General features: G+C 62.8%; 1 protein-coding gene across 1 annotated transcript; it reads left to right on the top strand.

The window, feature by feature from the left end:
- Nucleotides 1–389: 389 nt before the first annotated feature.
- DRG2 (developmentally regulated GTP binding protein 2) lies at nucleotides 390–15,000 on the top strand. Its single transcript, XM_079724966.1, has 13 exons — nucleotides 390–493; nucleotides 3,827–3,987; nucleotides 5,532–5,621; nucleotides 6,202–6,262; nucleotides 7,533–7,623; nucleotides 8,178–8,250; nucleotides 8,368–8,458; nucleotides 9,119–9,216; nucleotides 9,456–9,532; nucleotides 10,579–10,667; nucleotides 11,391–11,449; nucleotides 13,815–13,868; nucleotides 14,210–15,000. Exons 1-13 carry the CDS (start codon nucleotides 430–432, stop codon nucleotides 14,294–14,296), a joined length of 1,095 nt encoding a protein of 364 aa, XP_079581092.1. The 5' UTR covers nucleotides 390–429; the 3' UTR covers nucleotides 14,297–15,000.
- Nucleotides 15,001–16,040: the final 1,040 nt, after the last annotated feature.

Below are 16,040 nucleotides of genomic sequence, written 5' to 3' on the forward strand. Positions count from 1 at the left end.
GGCTAGGTTGGGAACCCATATTTAACCTCGACACAAAATAAGCCACCAGACTTTCGGCTCAGCGCCTTTTCTTTACACCAGCAAAGTCGGCTGCGCTGGGACCCGCAGTGCGGAGTCCACCGCGGGACCGTCCCTTTGTGTCTCCCACGCCCCGCTCCTGCACTTCTTCGCCTGGCCACGCCCTCGCCGGCTTGGCCACGCCCCGGCCCGGCCCATCCCCCAGCCCCGCTGGCCCAGCGGGCGGAACCAATAGCGTCTGACACTGCGCTCGACGTCGCCCGCCCGGACTCTGAATCCCGGCGCTCCGGGCGCACGCGGACGCTGTTCTCAGTGGACTTCCGGCGCACGCTGATCTGCCGCAGCCGACGGGCCGGGGTTCGCGGAGCCGCTGCAGTCTGTCTCGCCCGTGCGCCTGGTTCAGCCGCCGCCATGGGGATCCTGGAGAAGATCTCCGAGATCGAGAAGGAGATCGCGCGCACGCAGAAGAACAAAGGTGAGGGCCGGGCCGGCGGGGCGTCTGCAGCGGGCGGGGGTGGGGCTGCCGGAGCCGGAGGAGCCGGGCGGGATCCCGAGGGCGCGGATCAGGGCCAGACCAGGGGGCCGAGTAGAGAACCCCAGCATACGGAGCAAGCATCCGACCCGGAGAGGCGGGGTCGGGGTTCGAGGCCGGGTCTCCTGGCGGTCGGGCCTGGTGGACTGGCGCTCTGCTCCTTTGTGGGCGGAAGTCCAGGAGGAGACCCCCCCCCCCCACAGGTACAGCCTCGCCAGCTGCCCGGAGCCCCTCGGTGGGGTGGAGGCAGTCAGGACTTGAGTGTGGCGGACCTGGGTTTGGACCCCGGCTCCACCTCGTATGTGCTGTGAAAGCTTGGGAAGTCACCTCACCTCTTTGAGCCTCAGTGTCCTCCTCTGCAAATGAGGGTAATAACCCCGTGCCCCCTCTTAGCTCACAACTAGGTTAAACCAGATTCTGTTTGCAAAGCACTGGACGCATGTGAGCACCCGGTATTAAAGTGAATCCTGCAGCATAGGTAGCACTTGATGAAGCATCAGATCTGGGCGCAGACTGTAAGGGCTGCGGGAGCTCGTGAGGAAAGGAGACCGGTGACACCCAAAAAGGCTTCCAGGAGGAGGTGGGACTTGAGCTGGTTGAGGGGAGGGGATTCCAGGAGAGGGGCACTGCTGGGGCAAAGACACGGGAACTGAGGTGAGCACGGCGTGTTCATGGGAGAGTGAGGAGAAGAGTCTAGATGAGAAGGAGGGTCTGGAGTAGTGGGAGATGTGGTTGGCTCTGGTGGGCGAGGCCCAGTGCCTGACCAGCCCTGCTGTGGGATTGCAGGAGCAGGAAGCAAGCCGGTGGTTGGTCTCAGTGTCTGTCCTCCCTTGGCTGTGAAGTTGGGGGGCTTCCTTCACTCTCATTCTGTAAATACTTGTGGAACCCTTACTAGGTGCCAGGCACTGTGGTTAGAGCAGTGAACAGCTGGCACATCCTTGCCCGCATGGAGCTGACCTTTCAGTGGACCATCTGTGAACTGGTAGCTGAAGACACAAGATAATTTCAGCCAATAATAAACGCTGTGGAGACAAACTAGGGTGATGTAGCAAGCGTGTCGGGGTAAGGGTTGGGGCTACTAAGGTGGGCTCATCAGAGAAGACCACCATGAGGTGGGGACGTTTGAGCTGAGACCAGAATGAGGAGAAGGAACCAGCCATGCAAAGACCTGGGGAGAGACTGTTCCTGGCAGAGGAAACAGCTGGTGCAGAGGCCCTGAGGCAAGAATGAACTTGGCTTGTTGAAGGAGCTGAAGGTCTGGGGCTGGAGTGCAGGATGGGAAAGGAGTGGGCCAGTCGTGTAGGCCTTGTAGATCATGCGAAAGAGTCCAGGTTGTGTTCTAAGGGCAGTGGAAGCTAGTGGAGGGTGTTAAGCAGCAGAGACTTCTGTTTTAAAAGTTCCCCCTGGCTGCCCTGCAGAGTATCATCTATGGGGCTCAAGGAAAGTAGCAAGGAGGCTTGAGATGCTGCCGCTTTGGCAGTGGTCCAGGAGGGGATGTAAAGGTGATTAAGGGATCAAGACCTAGTCCTTCCCTTCAGAGATGCTCAGAGTCTCATGCGCTGGGGTGACAGAAAGGACCACGTGAACCTGACTTGCTGAGCCTGTCCTTGACCACTTCTCACTGCCCTCAATTCACTTGCCAAAACACTTCCTGAGCACCACACCGGAAGCTGGGGATCCTGCCCTTCTGGAGGGAGGGAAGCAAAGAAATAAGATTCAGTCGTCCCTTGGTATGGGGGAGGGGGGGATTGGTGCCGGCACCCACCGCAGATCCCACGATCTGAGAATGCTGCATCCGATAGCCAGCCCTCCATGTCCACGGTTCCGCATCCACAGATTCAGTCAACCGTGGACCATGCAGCACTGTGATATCACTGAAAAAAATTCCCGTATAAGTGGACCCGTGCAGTTCAAACTCGTGTTATTCCAGGGTCGGCTCTAGTTTCAAATGGTGCTGAGAAGCCATGAAGACAACAAAGGGGACCAGCAAGGGGCCTGGCAGGGGTGGGGGTTACTGCAGACAGTAATAATAACCAACTTGTATTGAGAGCTTACTACGTGCTGGTCATTGTTCCCAGAGCTTTCTTTAATTACAGAAATCTGCAGAAGTAGTTATCACTGCTAACATCCCTATTTTGCAGATTAAGAAACTGATGCACAAAGAGGTTAAGTAACTTTTCCAAAGTAAAATGGCCCGTAATTTCAGGATGGAATTCCAACACAGGCTCTAAAGCTCTGCGTGACATTGCCTCTGCACGACTGGGCAGGGGAGGCCTCTTTGAAGAGGTGACATTGAGCTGAGAAGAAGCCAGCCTTGGGAAGATGAGATTGAAATGGGGTAGCAAGTGCAAAGGTCCTGAGGCAAGAATGGGCAGCTGGACTGTGCGAATGAGAGGGACAGTGGTGGAGACGGGAAGTGGCCAGGCCAGTCACCTGACCACAGCAACATGACACGTAGCTGAGGTCCTGTACCACCCACCCGCCGCCCTGCAGTGCAGCTCCCCATCACTAGTGTAACTTATGTACGTGAGAATTTGGAAAAAATCGATATCAAGAAGGAGAAAAAGGAAAGTAATTTATAATTAAAATAGAGTTTATTTCAATAAGTGAATGTAGGGGCCCAGCTAAGATACAGTGGAGTTACAAGGAGGTGGTGAGGTGTTTGCACCTCTGGGCAGAATCACTGGGCATGTGGCGGCCACAGTGCAGATGATGCAGGTGTGTCGTGTGGGTGACTCACACCCCCTGCACGAGGCCTCCCTGTTGGCAGCCTGGGGTCCCAAGCAGGCAAGCCCGTCGAGGTAAAGTTTCAAACAAAACATGCCATAGTCTTCCCTTAACATACACATACTTCCACTCCTGGGAATGTCAGTGTCTGTTAACGCTGTAAAAATGCCCTGTGAGGCTCTGGGCCCCAGAGATCCTAATCCAGGCTCCCTCTGTGGCCCTGCGACATGGGACAGTTCTTGGCTCTGCTGGTCTGCCTTACACCTTGTAGAGCTGCGGGCTTCCCCGGCTCCTGCCTGATAAGTGCCCGTGAGGACTTCACCATCACTTCACCGTCGCAGCGACTCCTGAAAACGCCCTCCAGGATGCCCCCTGAAGGGGGGTGGTGCCACCCTGGCTGAGAACCACGGACATTGGGTCATGTCTGTCTGTCGGTTGCTGTCTGGCTCTGAGGGCCCCGGCCAGCATTCGGTTGCGTGTATTTGGTTGCGTACGGGACCCTCCCAGCCCACCCGGGACACTCACCTTCCATCTTGTGTTGTCTTTTAGCCACCGAGTATCACCTGGGCCTGCTGAAAGCAAAACTCGCCAAGTATCGGGCCCAGCTCCTGGAACCCTCCAAATCGTCCTCATCCAAAGGCGAGGGCTTCGATGTCATGAAGTCGGGCGATGCCCGTGTGGCGCTGATCGGCTTCCCCTCTGTGGGTAAGGTCAGTGATGGGCACCGCAGGCCTCGGGGAGGAAGGTGGCTGGTCTCCGCTCTGCTGCGGCCGCGCCCCCTCCCTCCTCTCTGAGCCGGCTCCAGGGCGCAGGAGACCCAGCCTCCCCAGGCCCGGCAGGGACTCTCCAGCAGGAGTGGCCCCGCTGGCCTCTGCCTTGTCCCCGAGCACAGGCGTTCACTGAGTGTGCGCCTCGTGCCAGGCACGTTCTGCCCCTGCCCGCTCAGCCCCGAGCTCGTGGAGGAGAGGGGAAGGGCAGGCACGTGGAGCCGGGCGGCTGCCCTGTGAGCAGGTGTGTGAGCAGAGCCCCGAGGAGGGGACCTTGAGGCAGAGGCCGTCGGGGAGTGAGGGTGGCGGGGCGCCCTGAACTGACCGGGTGTGACCCCTGGGCAGCCGGCGAGCACGGCCAGGCTTTGACTCCTAGGGTGTTGTGGATTCACTCGTTTTAGCCTTTTCTTTCGATCTTACTTTCCAGCCTGCAAGGCCTTCTCGCCCGGGTGAGAAGCCCAGGCCGGGAGGAGCCACTCTAGTGACCGAGAGCTGTGCCCTTGGGGTCTGGACCCTGTTGGGAATCTGGGCTGTCTGAGCACAGGAGGGCGCGGGCCTCCCTCCTGCAGGGGCCACACAGGTTCGGGGGTGTCCCCCAGGTTGGCCTCTGGCAACCATGGCTCTCAGGGCCGCCCGTCTGTCCACACCTGTCTACCCCACCAGGTTTTTACGTTTCCTCAAGTTTCCAAGAGGCCCCCTGGGCAGAGACTTTGTGATCTGAGGCCTGTGATTCTTTCACGAGCCCTGTTTTGGGTTCCAGGGGCCTGAGGGTGTGTGAGTGAGCTGTGCCCCAGCTTCCTGCTGACTAGGATGGGGGCGCCGGGCCAGGCTGGGCTGCCCTCCTGGCACTGCCCGCTGCTCTGCTGGCCTCTGGGCCACAGCGTCCATCACTGTGGTCGCCGCATTCCCCCTGCCTTGTCACCTCCTTCACAAGGTCGGGACCAGGACGAGGTCCCGGGTCCCCAGCAGAAGCAGTACCGAAGGCCGGGTCTCTCAGTCCTGGCCGGGTGTGGCCCCACTCCCACCTTGGGTCAGCCGCGAGGTCCCATCCGGATCCTTCCGCGCTCCCCTCCCTCCCTCCCTCGCAGCCCTGCGCCACCAGCCGGTGCTCTCAGGCGGGAGGGTCCCTGCCTCCTTGCCCTCCTGGGAGCAGCAGCTGTGTGCCGTGGGACCGACACCTGCTCCAAGTTCTCTGGGCCCAGGAGGGTCTGGAGGTTCCGTGGAGCTGGGGATGGGCCCCAATGTAGCGGGGGAACCCCCTTAGGAACCAGGTCCCTGTGTCCACCCGAGGCAGGCCTGGGGCCTCAGGCACAGGGCAGCCCTGTGGTGTTGAACCCCCCCAGGCAGGGCCAGAGGTGACTTTTCCAGCTGTTCTCATCACACCCCAGCCGGGGGGATGGGGGTCTCCCGGCGTCGCAGGCTCCCACACCTGGGCTTCTCCTGGAGGTGGGGCAGGACCCCCGCTGCAATGACCTGCTTTCTCCCAGTCCACCTTCCTGAGCCTGATGACCTCCACGGCCAGTGAGACTGCGTCCTATGAGTTCACAACCCTGACCTGCATCCCTGGGGTCATTGAAGTAAGTCGGGGTTTGCCAGATCCTGGGGGTGGGGGTGGGGTGTGTGTGTGTGTGTGTGTGTGTGTGTGTGTGTGTGTGTGTGTGTGTGAGTCATGTGCGGGGGGAGGCTCTGGGCTGAGCTGCTCTGCCCTCAAGCACGGACAGCGCTGGGGGCTGGGGCTGCCGGGACCCCAGAGACACCTGGCCCGTCCTGCAATCCTGGCTGGTTCCGAGAGTCTGCCAGCATGCACAGCTCTCCCCGGTGCCCCTCTGTGCCCCGCTGCCCTGTTCCGCCTCGGCTCGGGTCACCCGTGACTGGCTGCCTGGCTCCTTCTGTTTCCAGAGAAGCTTTGGAGCCTTGGGTAGCTGGGGTTCTGTGGCCTTGGGCCTCCCACCGTGAGGCAGTTTCCTTGTGAAGAGCTGTTACCGTCAGCAGTGGCTGCTGGGGGCTTATAAAAACTCCCGCCCTCCAGGCGGCCCCTCGGCTCGCGGGACGTGGTCTGCGCCAGGCTGGCTGGGGTGGGGACGCAGCTCAGACTTGGCCCGGGAGGCCCCCTTCGCAGCCCGCCGGCCCCGCCTTACCTCCTTTCCTGCATCCTAGTACAAAGGCGCCAACATCCAGCTCCTGGACCTTCCTGGGATCATCGAAGGCGCAGCACAAGGTGGGAGGGGGAGCAGGTGGGGGGGCGGGGTGGAGCCCAGGCCCCCCTGTGGGCGCCTGTGGATGGTTGACGGGAGGGTTGGGTTCACAGCCCTTCCCAGGGCCCAGTGCTCTGTTCCTGAGGGACTCTGGCCTCAGAGCTGAGGGGACCGAGACCCAGGAGGTGGGTGACTTGCCCAGGGTCACACGGCTCACCAGGCAACTCTGGTTCCCACGTCCAGTGTGTGGTGGACCCCGCCAGGGATGGGCGCGTGGCAGCGGAGCCCTAGTCCTAGAGCCCTGTTCTCTGAGATGGGACACGCCCTCGGCTTTGGTGGCAGGTGGCTGCCTGCTGGGGTCGTCCCTCCCTTGCCAGGTGCCAGCTCCGTGCAGACCATTGGCCCGCTTAATCCTCTGACAGCCCTGTGACTGAGCGAGGGTCGTCATTTCCTTTTCACGGCCGGGAGGAGCGCGGGGACGGACGGCTGAGCGTCTGCCCTAAACGACCGTGCACCTGTGCAGTGCGGGACTGGAGATGGAGCCTCCTCCTGGGGGTCCCGTGCCCACCGCCCTCATCAGGGCGGGGCCCTGCCTACTTGGATTGGCGTGGGCAGCGATGGTGGTCCCCCAGGAACCTGCCATCCCAGCCAGCAGGAGGAGTCCTGGCCCTCTCGGGGGAGGCTCACCCGCTGTAGTCAGGAGGCCCCTGGAGACCACCGGGGCCCCTGCTGTGACCTCAGTCCCCAAGTGGCTGTGTGACCTTGGCCTGGTGCCTGCCTTCTCTGGTTGTCTGATGGCAGGGTCTGACCTTGGTGACGGCTCTACAGCCCCTCCCCCTGTGCCTTCTGCTGCTTCCTCTCTGTAACTCTTGTTCTGGGAGGGGCAGACTTGTCACATCCTGGAACCACATAGCTTTGTGGTCTTGGGCAAGTGGTTGAGTGTTTCTAAGCCAGGCCTCGGTTTTCTCGTGTCTGGAACAGGCAGATAACACCGACTGCCCAACGTGGCTCTGCGGGCTGAGTGAGCAGGTGGTGGAGGATCACCCATCTCAGGGCCCACGGAGTCAGGGGGGGCAGTGGGGCGCGCTTCTCCTCCCCAGTCGCTGGTGTCGGGGTTCCTCCTAAAACACACTTCCATGAGTAAGACAGGGCTCAGGAGAAGTGCCAGCCTGGGGGTGGCACATGGCAGAGTCCGTGTGGGTCTGTAAGGGGCGGGAGTCTGCACCGTGGGCTGGGGGCATCCCGTGGCCCTGCCCACGTCACTGTGTAACCACGTTCCTCCCTCCTGACCAGGGAAGGGCCGTGGCCGGCAGGTGATCGCCGTGGCACGCACAGCCGACGTCGTCATCATGATGCTGGACGCCACCAAGGGAGAGGTGCAGAGGTCCGCATTTGGGACGGGGCAGGCTGACACGCCTGGGAAGGCCCTGCGGGGGGAACGGGACACTGCGGCTACCGCCCGTGTGTCCCTGAGCTCATGGTGGGTGGTTCCGGGGTGCTTGGCGCTCTGCCATGTGGGAGCAGTGGCGGGACTGTCCACAGCTACACCCAGTGCAGGCGGCCTGGGGCAGCCTCCCCGAGAGGCTTGTGTCCGGAGGATGGGGCTGTGCTGTGCCACCCTGGCTCTGGCTCCTGCCTGCGGGGGCCTGGGTGCCCCGTTGCTGCCCAGTGTCTGCCAGGAGCCCGGCCCCAAACAGCAGAGCCTTGCTCACACCCTGGCCTGCGGCTGAGGGCACAGCAGGCCTGTCTGCACACTGGCCGCACACCAGGCGATCTCCCTTCGGACCGGCCAGAGGGTCTGGGGCTCCTCCTCAGCACCTTTGGTTGCCGGGATGGGACATTCGGCGGCTTGTGGTCGGTGTGGGAGGGCCGGCCGTGGCGAGTGGGGGCCACACGGCCTGCCCCGCGCACCTGTGAAGGCCATGGGGCCTCCACCAGGTCCCTGCTGGAGAAGGAGCTGGGCTCGGTCGGCATCCGCCTCAACAAGCACAAGCCCAACATCTACTTCAAGGTGAGGCCTCGGCTCCTGAGCCTCGGCAAGGGGGTGGGACCAGCCGCGGCCCGCAGGGTGAGGGGTGCAGGCTTCAGCTGCCGCTCTGTCAGCATCACCCCTCCCTCTCTCCTCCAGCCCAAGAAAGGAGGCGGCATCTCCTTCAACTCGACGGTCACGCTGACCCAGTGCTCAGAGAAGCTGGTGCAGCTGATCCTGCACGAGTATAGCACCCTTCCTGAAGGTGCGAGAGGGAGGGGGGCCGTGGCCCTCGGGCAGCGGGGGCCCGGGTGACGCAGACCGCCCACATCACCCAGCTCCGTCCAGGCCGCAGGAAAGCTGCGGCCAGCTCACACGAGGCACTTCTGTCTCCTTTGCCTCACGCTCCCCAAGCTTCAGGCTGGCTGGGCCGCAGCCGTGCACTCCTGGCTCCTTGCAGGGTACAAGGCCGGTCACGTGTGGAAGGAAGACGAGATGGCAGGGGACAGGGCCTCCTGGGCTGGGGAGGCCTCGGGGGGTGGTCAGGCTGGGGGTGGTGGTTGGAGCGGAGGCAGGGCGGCCGCGGACGGTAGCTCACATCGTAGGGGGAGCGGGACCAGCACTCCGGGCTCTGGAACTGGCTGCCTTGGCGATCCTGGCAAGTGCATCATTTCTTCTGTTGTAACAGCAAAGATTTAAAATATTGATTGAACCCCTTACACGTTGTGCTTCCTTGAGAAAAGTGAGGGAGCTCCCCAAACGTTAAAATCATGTAAAACCGTGAAAGCAGATAACCTTACAGTCCCTCTTGGCAGCGTATCTCATGATCAGCTGTTTCAGGCTCTGCTGGCAGTGGGGAGTGGTGGGGGGGCTGCTGGCGCGCAGGTTGCCCTTAACCCTAGCCCCTCAGAGATCTTCAACGCGGAGGTGCTCTTCCGAGAAGACTGCTCCCCGGACGAGTTCATAGACGTGATCATGGGCAACCGTGTGTACATGCCCTGCTTGTATGTAAGTGGTGCCAGCCCCCGGGGCAGCCATGTGGGAGGGGAGCCCTCACCCCAGGAACTGCTTGAGCCCCGCAGGCACCTCGGGCTTGACCCCGGAGTGCCAGCGCAGCCTCTCTGGGGAACCGGGGGCCTCAGGCCCCTTCAGCCTCTCCCCATCCTTGAGTCAGCAGGTGGGGCCCCGTTGCCACACTGCTCTGTTCCTCTCATCCCCCAACCCCCCCTCCCCCTTTCCAACCCCAGGTTTATAACAAAATCGACCAGATCTCAATGGAGGAAGTGGACCGCCTGGCCCGGAAACCTGACAGCGTGGTCATTAGGTGAGGCTCGCGGCCACCCTCTCTGAGTGGGAGTCCATCTGTCAGGCTCTGTGTGCCCCGGGGTAGAGGAGGCCATCCGGGTAGCTGCTGGTGACCTTGGCCGAGTCCCCTCTAACCTGTCTGGGCCAGGTGGGTGATGGGGTAAGCTCTGGTTAAGAAAACAGAAGGACTTCATCCACCAAGGTCTGGGAGTGAGAGTGGTTAGCGGCTTCGTGGCTTAGCAGTTAACTGCAGACCCCCAGAGAGAGCCAGGCTGTAGCCCGCTGCTCCTGAGGCCGTGGAAGATGTGGCTTCTGTCACCTCCGCTGGGAAGGAGAAGGGACTGAAGTCCTCAGGTGGGGGCTTCTCTGAGGGGTGGGTTCCGGGAGCTGCCTGCACTCCGGCACGCCATGGCTGCGGGGCCCTCTGTCGGGGCAGCCTGGCTTTGTGCCCACCCTGCTGGCTTCCCAGCTCCACCCAGGTGCTCTGTAGCGTCACGGTGGCTTTGGCTTTTGGGGAGCAAGACCTTGGGGACTGGGGAAGAGGGGGGTCCTGGGCCCACTCGAGGACTGCTTCCTGGGCGTCCCTAGCGGCCACGAAGAGCAGCAGAGAGCAGGTGTCCTTCCCACAGGCCAGCTCGGCTCCCCTCGTGCTGCCGCGTCCGGGCCACGTCCTCAGGGCCCTGCAGGCCACCCCTGTACCTGCTCACGTGCATCGCAGGGGAGGACGGGTCCCCACTGAGGGCAATACAGCGGCAAAGGACCAAGCCAGGGGTCACCGCATCGCTGAAATCCCTGCCGGGCAGCCCTGGGCCACTCAGGGGGTGGGCTCTGCATTGTCATCTTCTGCCTCTGGCCACCCCAGCTGCCACAGGTGCCCTGTGCCCTCCACAGGGCCCTGGAGAGATGGCAGGCTGTGCTGGGCGTGAACGTGACAGTGCCAAGAGGTGTTGGCAGCTGAAGCGCCGTCAGGCCTGCGGTTGTGCTGCCCCATGGGCGCCAGCTGGGCCGCACTGGCCTGGGTGCCGGGAGCCCTGGATGCTCTGACTGGCCCCTTCCTCCCGGCAGCTGCGGCATGAAGCTGAACCTGGACTACCTGCTGGAGATGCTCTGGGAGTACCTGGCCCTGACCTGCATCTACACCAAGAAGAGAGGCCGTGAGTCAGGGCCGCACGGCCCGAGAAGCGGCCTGGCCTCCCCCTCCCCCGGGCCGCCCGATCTGCACGCGGTGCCCAGAGCCCCGGCCCAGCCCCCGCCCAGCCAGTCTCTACATGACGGCTTTCTCCGGTCTCAGGCACCACCCTCTACTGCAGCCTATCAGAGGCCTCGGCCTGAGCCCTTGTGGCAAAGAATGCCGAGTTCTGGGGCTGCTGGCCTTGAGGGGGATGTGGGGATGGGATAGACACCGCCAGCAGTGGCTCCCTGAGCAGTGACAGACGCTACGTCAAGGCTTTAGGGTGCTGGGCACACAGGGGCCTCCCCGACGTCCCACCCCCTGTGCACATGCCTCACACCCCACGGCCTAGCGGCCGAGTTTGGGCAGCTGGCGTCGACCTTGGCCGTGTCCGCAGAGGGAGATGAGGCTGCCCGGCCGGAGCTGGTCCACCCCGGGTTCATCTGCGGGTCCCCTCGGCCGGGGCTCTTGTGGCTGATGGGCTTGCAGGAGTTTGCACCCTGGACTGAGGTGTAGTTTGATTTTCTGTGTTGAGTCAAGGCTGTAGAAGTCTGTTCGGGGCTCTTAGCGAGGGTGTGCCCGGGAGTGGGGGAAGGGCAGGCCAAGGCCGGAGACTGCAAGGGCCTCCGTTTCCTGCGGAGGGGGGCTGCGTGGCAGTGGGCCCTGACCCTGCTGACTCCCCGCCCCGCCCCGTCCGTCTGTGCAGAGAGGCCAGACTTCACGGACGCCATCATCCTCCGGAAAGGGGCCTCTGTGGAGCACGTGGTGAGTTGAGGAGACCTGCCCAGACTGGGGTGGGGGCAGCTCTGCCCATCGCCCGGGGTCCTGCCTGACGTCTTCCCGGCCCTCAGCCGCCGCGTTGCAATTGGGTGCTTGGACGCGTGTCCTGCCACCCGGCTGCAGTTAGGGGGCGGCGTGGAACGGGGTCCAGTGGGTAAGGCACTCAGCTTGCTGCCCGGTGCGGGGAAGATGCCTGGGAAGCGGTCGTCACCATCCTGTCCCACCAGGGCTGTGGGGTCCTCGGGGCCATTCAGGCGTTCGGTCAGTAGAGCTGCCGCCCACGATGATTCTGGGTTGTGCGTTCCCAGTCATGTCTCCCCCATGCTTGCCTTCACTCAGCCCCCCGCGCAGCCCGCCCCTCCACGCGCCCCATCGGCTCCGCCCCCGGGGGCTCAGTGCACCCAACATGCTAGTGAGCGTCAGTGCCCAGCCAAGTAGCCCCGGTTCCTGCCAGAACTGGGGTCCTTTGGGGTCAACAGATGCCAGCCACCCAATCCTGCAGTTAAACAGTCCCACACCGAGGGGAGTGCAGTGAGGGGTGGCCGGCAGCACATTGGCGCATGCCCTGGCCCTCTCAGGCCCTCTCAGGACGTGGGGCTTCCGCCACACCTGTTGGGAAAGCAGGAGAGGCCAGGAGCAGAAGGCTGTTCCAGGCAGTGGGGCGGCAGGTGCAAAGGCCCGAGGCAGGAGTGAACGTGGACTGTGGGCCATTGGCTGCCAGCTGGCATGGAGGGTCGCAGGGTCGAAGGCAGCAGGTGCTAGAAAGTGGGGAGGGGCCTGCGGGGGCCTTGGTTCCAGAGCTTGGATCTAGTCCCAGCGAGGCCTGCCTTGCAGGGCCTCAGCCCTTCCTGGATACTCACCTATCACAGGTGCCATGCTGTGCACACAGGCCTGCCTGGGTGCTGACCACAGACCCAAAGTAGAGAAGCCAGTCAGACATGGGGTTGCACCCTGGCGCCCACATACTAACATTGAGGGGTAACCTCATCTTGGGGTAACTGAGCCCCCGGGGCCTTTGCAATCCACCTAGTGGAGCTGACAAGAGCCTTGCCTGCACAGGATCACGGGCCATAAGCCCCAGGGGCAGAAGGGATCTGGCAGGGCCGTCAGGGGTGAGAGGCACCGTGGGCTTCAAGGGTCTCCCATCCACAAACAGTATTAAAGAGGATGACCTTAGGGGACTTCCCTGGTGGTCCAGTGGTTAAGATTCTGCGCTTACACTGCAGGGGGGTGCAGGTTCAATCTCTGGTCAGGGGACTAAGATCCCACATGCTGCACGGTGCAGCGGAAAAATTTTAAAAAGGAAAAAGGTGACCTTGGGCGGCCTTCCATCCTCCCTCATTGCTAGAGACACAAGTGCATAGGAACGCTTCTCTCCAAGGAGAGCCGTGGAGCAGGCTCAGTGGGAAACAGCTCCTACTGACTTTGGTGTCAGGGATGCCAGGGCACGATGGGACCTGCAGCAAACTGGAGGGCACCCTCCCCATCTGCCTCGAGGGCTCGCAGGGTCCTGGGATGACCCTGCAACTCTGTGACCCTGAGCTTGTCAGGCAGGTCTAGTTCTGTCTTTCGGGGGCAAGCTGAACAAAACGTCAAGTGTACTTGCAGGCCAGAGCTGACCTGGACCATCAGATTTCATCTTTTGGTCTAGGAAACAGCGAGTGTCAGGACGGGTGTGTGTGCTCGTCCCTGCCGGCAGTGTCCTCTGCTGTGGCCACGCATCCTTGGTCACCCAGAGGAGGCCCAGATCCGGATGGCCCCCCGGAAACGTTCCTGCAGGCCTGATGTCTGGGCTTAGGCGTTTGGTCTCTGCCCGGGGCCTGTGAGGCTGTGGGCATGTGGAGGACAGGCGACGTCGCACTGTCCTCACCCTGGCCGCCTCCACCGCGCCCGCCCAGCCCGTGCAGCCAGGGGGCCACATTCTCGGGGGGAAGAGCTGGCTGCCCTCCAAGCTCTCTTCCCTTCGGGCCTTCTAACAGCGCTGGGTTCCTGTGAACTTTGTCCCTACTTGGGAGTGCTACAGGACGTGGGCCGTCCTGGGCTGGGGGGTGACGTGTTATGTGGGAGGTTCTGGGTCAGGGCTGCAGGAGGTGAGAGAGGCAGGCCCGGTGGGGACCCTGACAGCCGCCCTCATCCATCTGCCAGAGCACCTGTCAAGGCTGCCTTTCCAGCAGGGTGGGTGGGCAGGCCCAGGTCCTTCAGTGGCCGCGGCCCCATAGAGGCAGGAAGCAGGAGCGCCAGAGCAGCTGTGAGTGCAAGGCTGCGTGGGGACCGCCAGAGCACCTGCCCTGGGCCCGGCTACTTCCGGGCGCAGCCCGGGCTCACCATCCGTCTCTCTCCCGTCCCCCAGTGCCACCGCATCCACCGGTCACTCGCCAGCCAGTTCAAGTACGCGCTGGTGTGGGTGAGTCTTGGGCGGGAGGCGGGCACGGTCACCCGGGGCAGCCTCAGGGTCAGGCAGGAGCTCCCGTCCTTCCGCATGGGGACCGGGGTGTCAGTCAGTCCTGCTCTGCGGGGTGTGCGGCTTGCATGCTGACCCAGACCAGACACAGCCCTCCCGCTTTGGGATCCGGGCCGGGTGGACCGCTGGGAGTCCTGCTGTCAGAGGCTGCGGGGTCTGCTGGCGCTGGGACCCCCCCACTCTAGACCCCCCATCTGCACCTCCACCCCCTTCCAGTGACACTGTCAGCCTCGGCCGGGTGGGTACAGAGGCTGATGTGGTCCCCTATCCCGCTCCCCACTCAGGGCACCAGCACCAAGTACAGCCCGCAGCGGGTGGGCCTGACCCACACCATGGAGCACGAGGACGTCATCCAGATTGTGAAGAAGTAGTGGCCCTGCCCCCACCCCCAGTGGGACTCACCAGAGCCTAAACTGGGAAAATACAAATGCACCCCAGGAAGGGGTCTCTCATGTCTCTGCTGTTTGCAGAAATTTTTTCAATGGGCAGATGGTGGAGAGCATGCTGGGGCCTTAGGATGAGGTTGGGGATGGGCTGGGCTGGCAGCGTTTCCCGTGAGACTGGACTCTGGAAGCGGTCCTATTTGGGTCCCTGGTCCTGCACCTTCTCCGCCCCCTACCCGCCCCTTCCAGTGCAGAATGAGCAAGTTGCCCACCTGCCCCCAGCTAGGGCCTAGTGCAGATGGCTGGCTTGATGCCGGGCAGGGAGCTGGGCCTACTTGGGTCCCTGGCGGCCTCTCAGCTCCTGCCAGTTTTTCTGGTTCTCAGGGAGGGTGCTGCCCAGGACAAAACCCCCTATCCAACCCCCGCCCCAGGGCTGCCCCGTGATGGAAACCAGAGATCTGGGGCTTTAAAGGCCCAGCTCACGCCCTCCACAGCCTGACCAGTCCAGAAGGGCCACCCCCTCCCAGCGCAGCCCCTGCCCAGCACACAGCCCAGGACCTAGCCCAGTGCAGATACCTGGGGTGGCGGATTTGGAGTCTGGGCTCTGTGTTTTCTCTAAATACCACCCCGCCCTGCACCCCCAAATCTCTCAGCTCTCCTTCCTGAAATAAAAAGTGGAAACAATGCCTGTTCACTAAGGACAGTTTTGTGAGTTTGCTGAACTCGGTTGCCAGGTTGGGTCGGGGCAGCAGTGAGTGTGCGGAGCCTGGGCCTTGGGGGAGCAGGTCCAAGCCTGGGGTTCAGGGGGGCCTCTGTGAGGAGTGATGCGAGGTGCCGTGCGGGCCTGCGAGCAGCCTGGGCTCCAGGGGCAGTGACTTGCCCTCGGCTGCACGGCTTGTGAGCGCAGAGCTGGGATTTGAACCCCACTCTGAGGCTGCTGAGCCAATGAGAAGACTTCCTCCTGGCCCTGCAGCCTCTGGGGCAGGTGGCAACAGGTTTGTGGAGGCACTGGGCCAGCAGGTGGGGCAGGGCCCCTGGGGGGCTGGAGCAGGCCCACTGCCCAGCTCTCCCGGCTGTTCTTGGCTTCTCTGTCAGCTGCTCAGGCTCCTTTCCGGTGACAAAACAGGAATAATAGACATTAAATATGCATGGGGCCCCAGGCGGGCAGCGTGGTGGGCTGGGCTTGCCGCCCATGATACAGACACAGCTTCCCCACTGGCGGCCGCATTCCTGGGGCCTGGTCGAAGGACCCCCCGTTGGGCGGCATGCAGACAGGGAGCAGACCACTTGACCCAGGTAAGGTGACCGGCCCTGGACCCCTGGGGTCTCCGACTAGCACCCCCAGGGGGGAGGGGGAGGGGGCGGTGGCTGACCTGTGGCCTTGCTCCCTCACCGTGAGGTCTGTCTCAGCCTCGGTTTCTTCATCTGTAAAATGACATGATCGATGCCCAGTGCAGTCCTCTTCTCGGCGACGGTGGGTTGCTTACCTTGGCCCCTCCTCCTGCCACAAGGCCTGGCCACAAGGTCCCAAGGGAGGGTTTCTGCCTGGGTGATGGTCATTGCCGCTTCCTGCCTCAGGTTCACAGGGCGTCAGATCCAGGCCTGTTGTGTCCCCCAAGCAGGCTGGGAAAGGATGGAGATGAGGCTAGAGGTCTGGGCCTCCTTGGCCAGTGTGGGCTTGGGGGGCAGAGTCTGAGGCTCCGGTCACTGGGCCCCCACGTCTCTCCCTTGG

The sequence above is a fragment of the Hyperoodon ampullatus genome, assembly GCF_949752795.1.
Source record: "Hyperoodon ampullatus genome assembly, chromosome: 19".
NCBI classification, from domain to species: Eukaryota; Metazoa; Chordata; class Mammalia; order Artiodactyla; family Ziphiidae; genus Hyperoodon; species Hyperoodon ampullatus.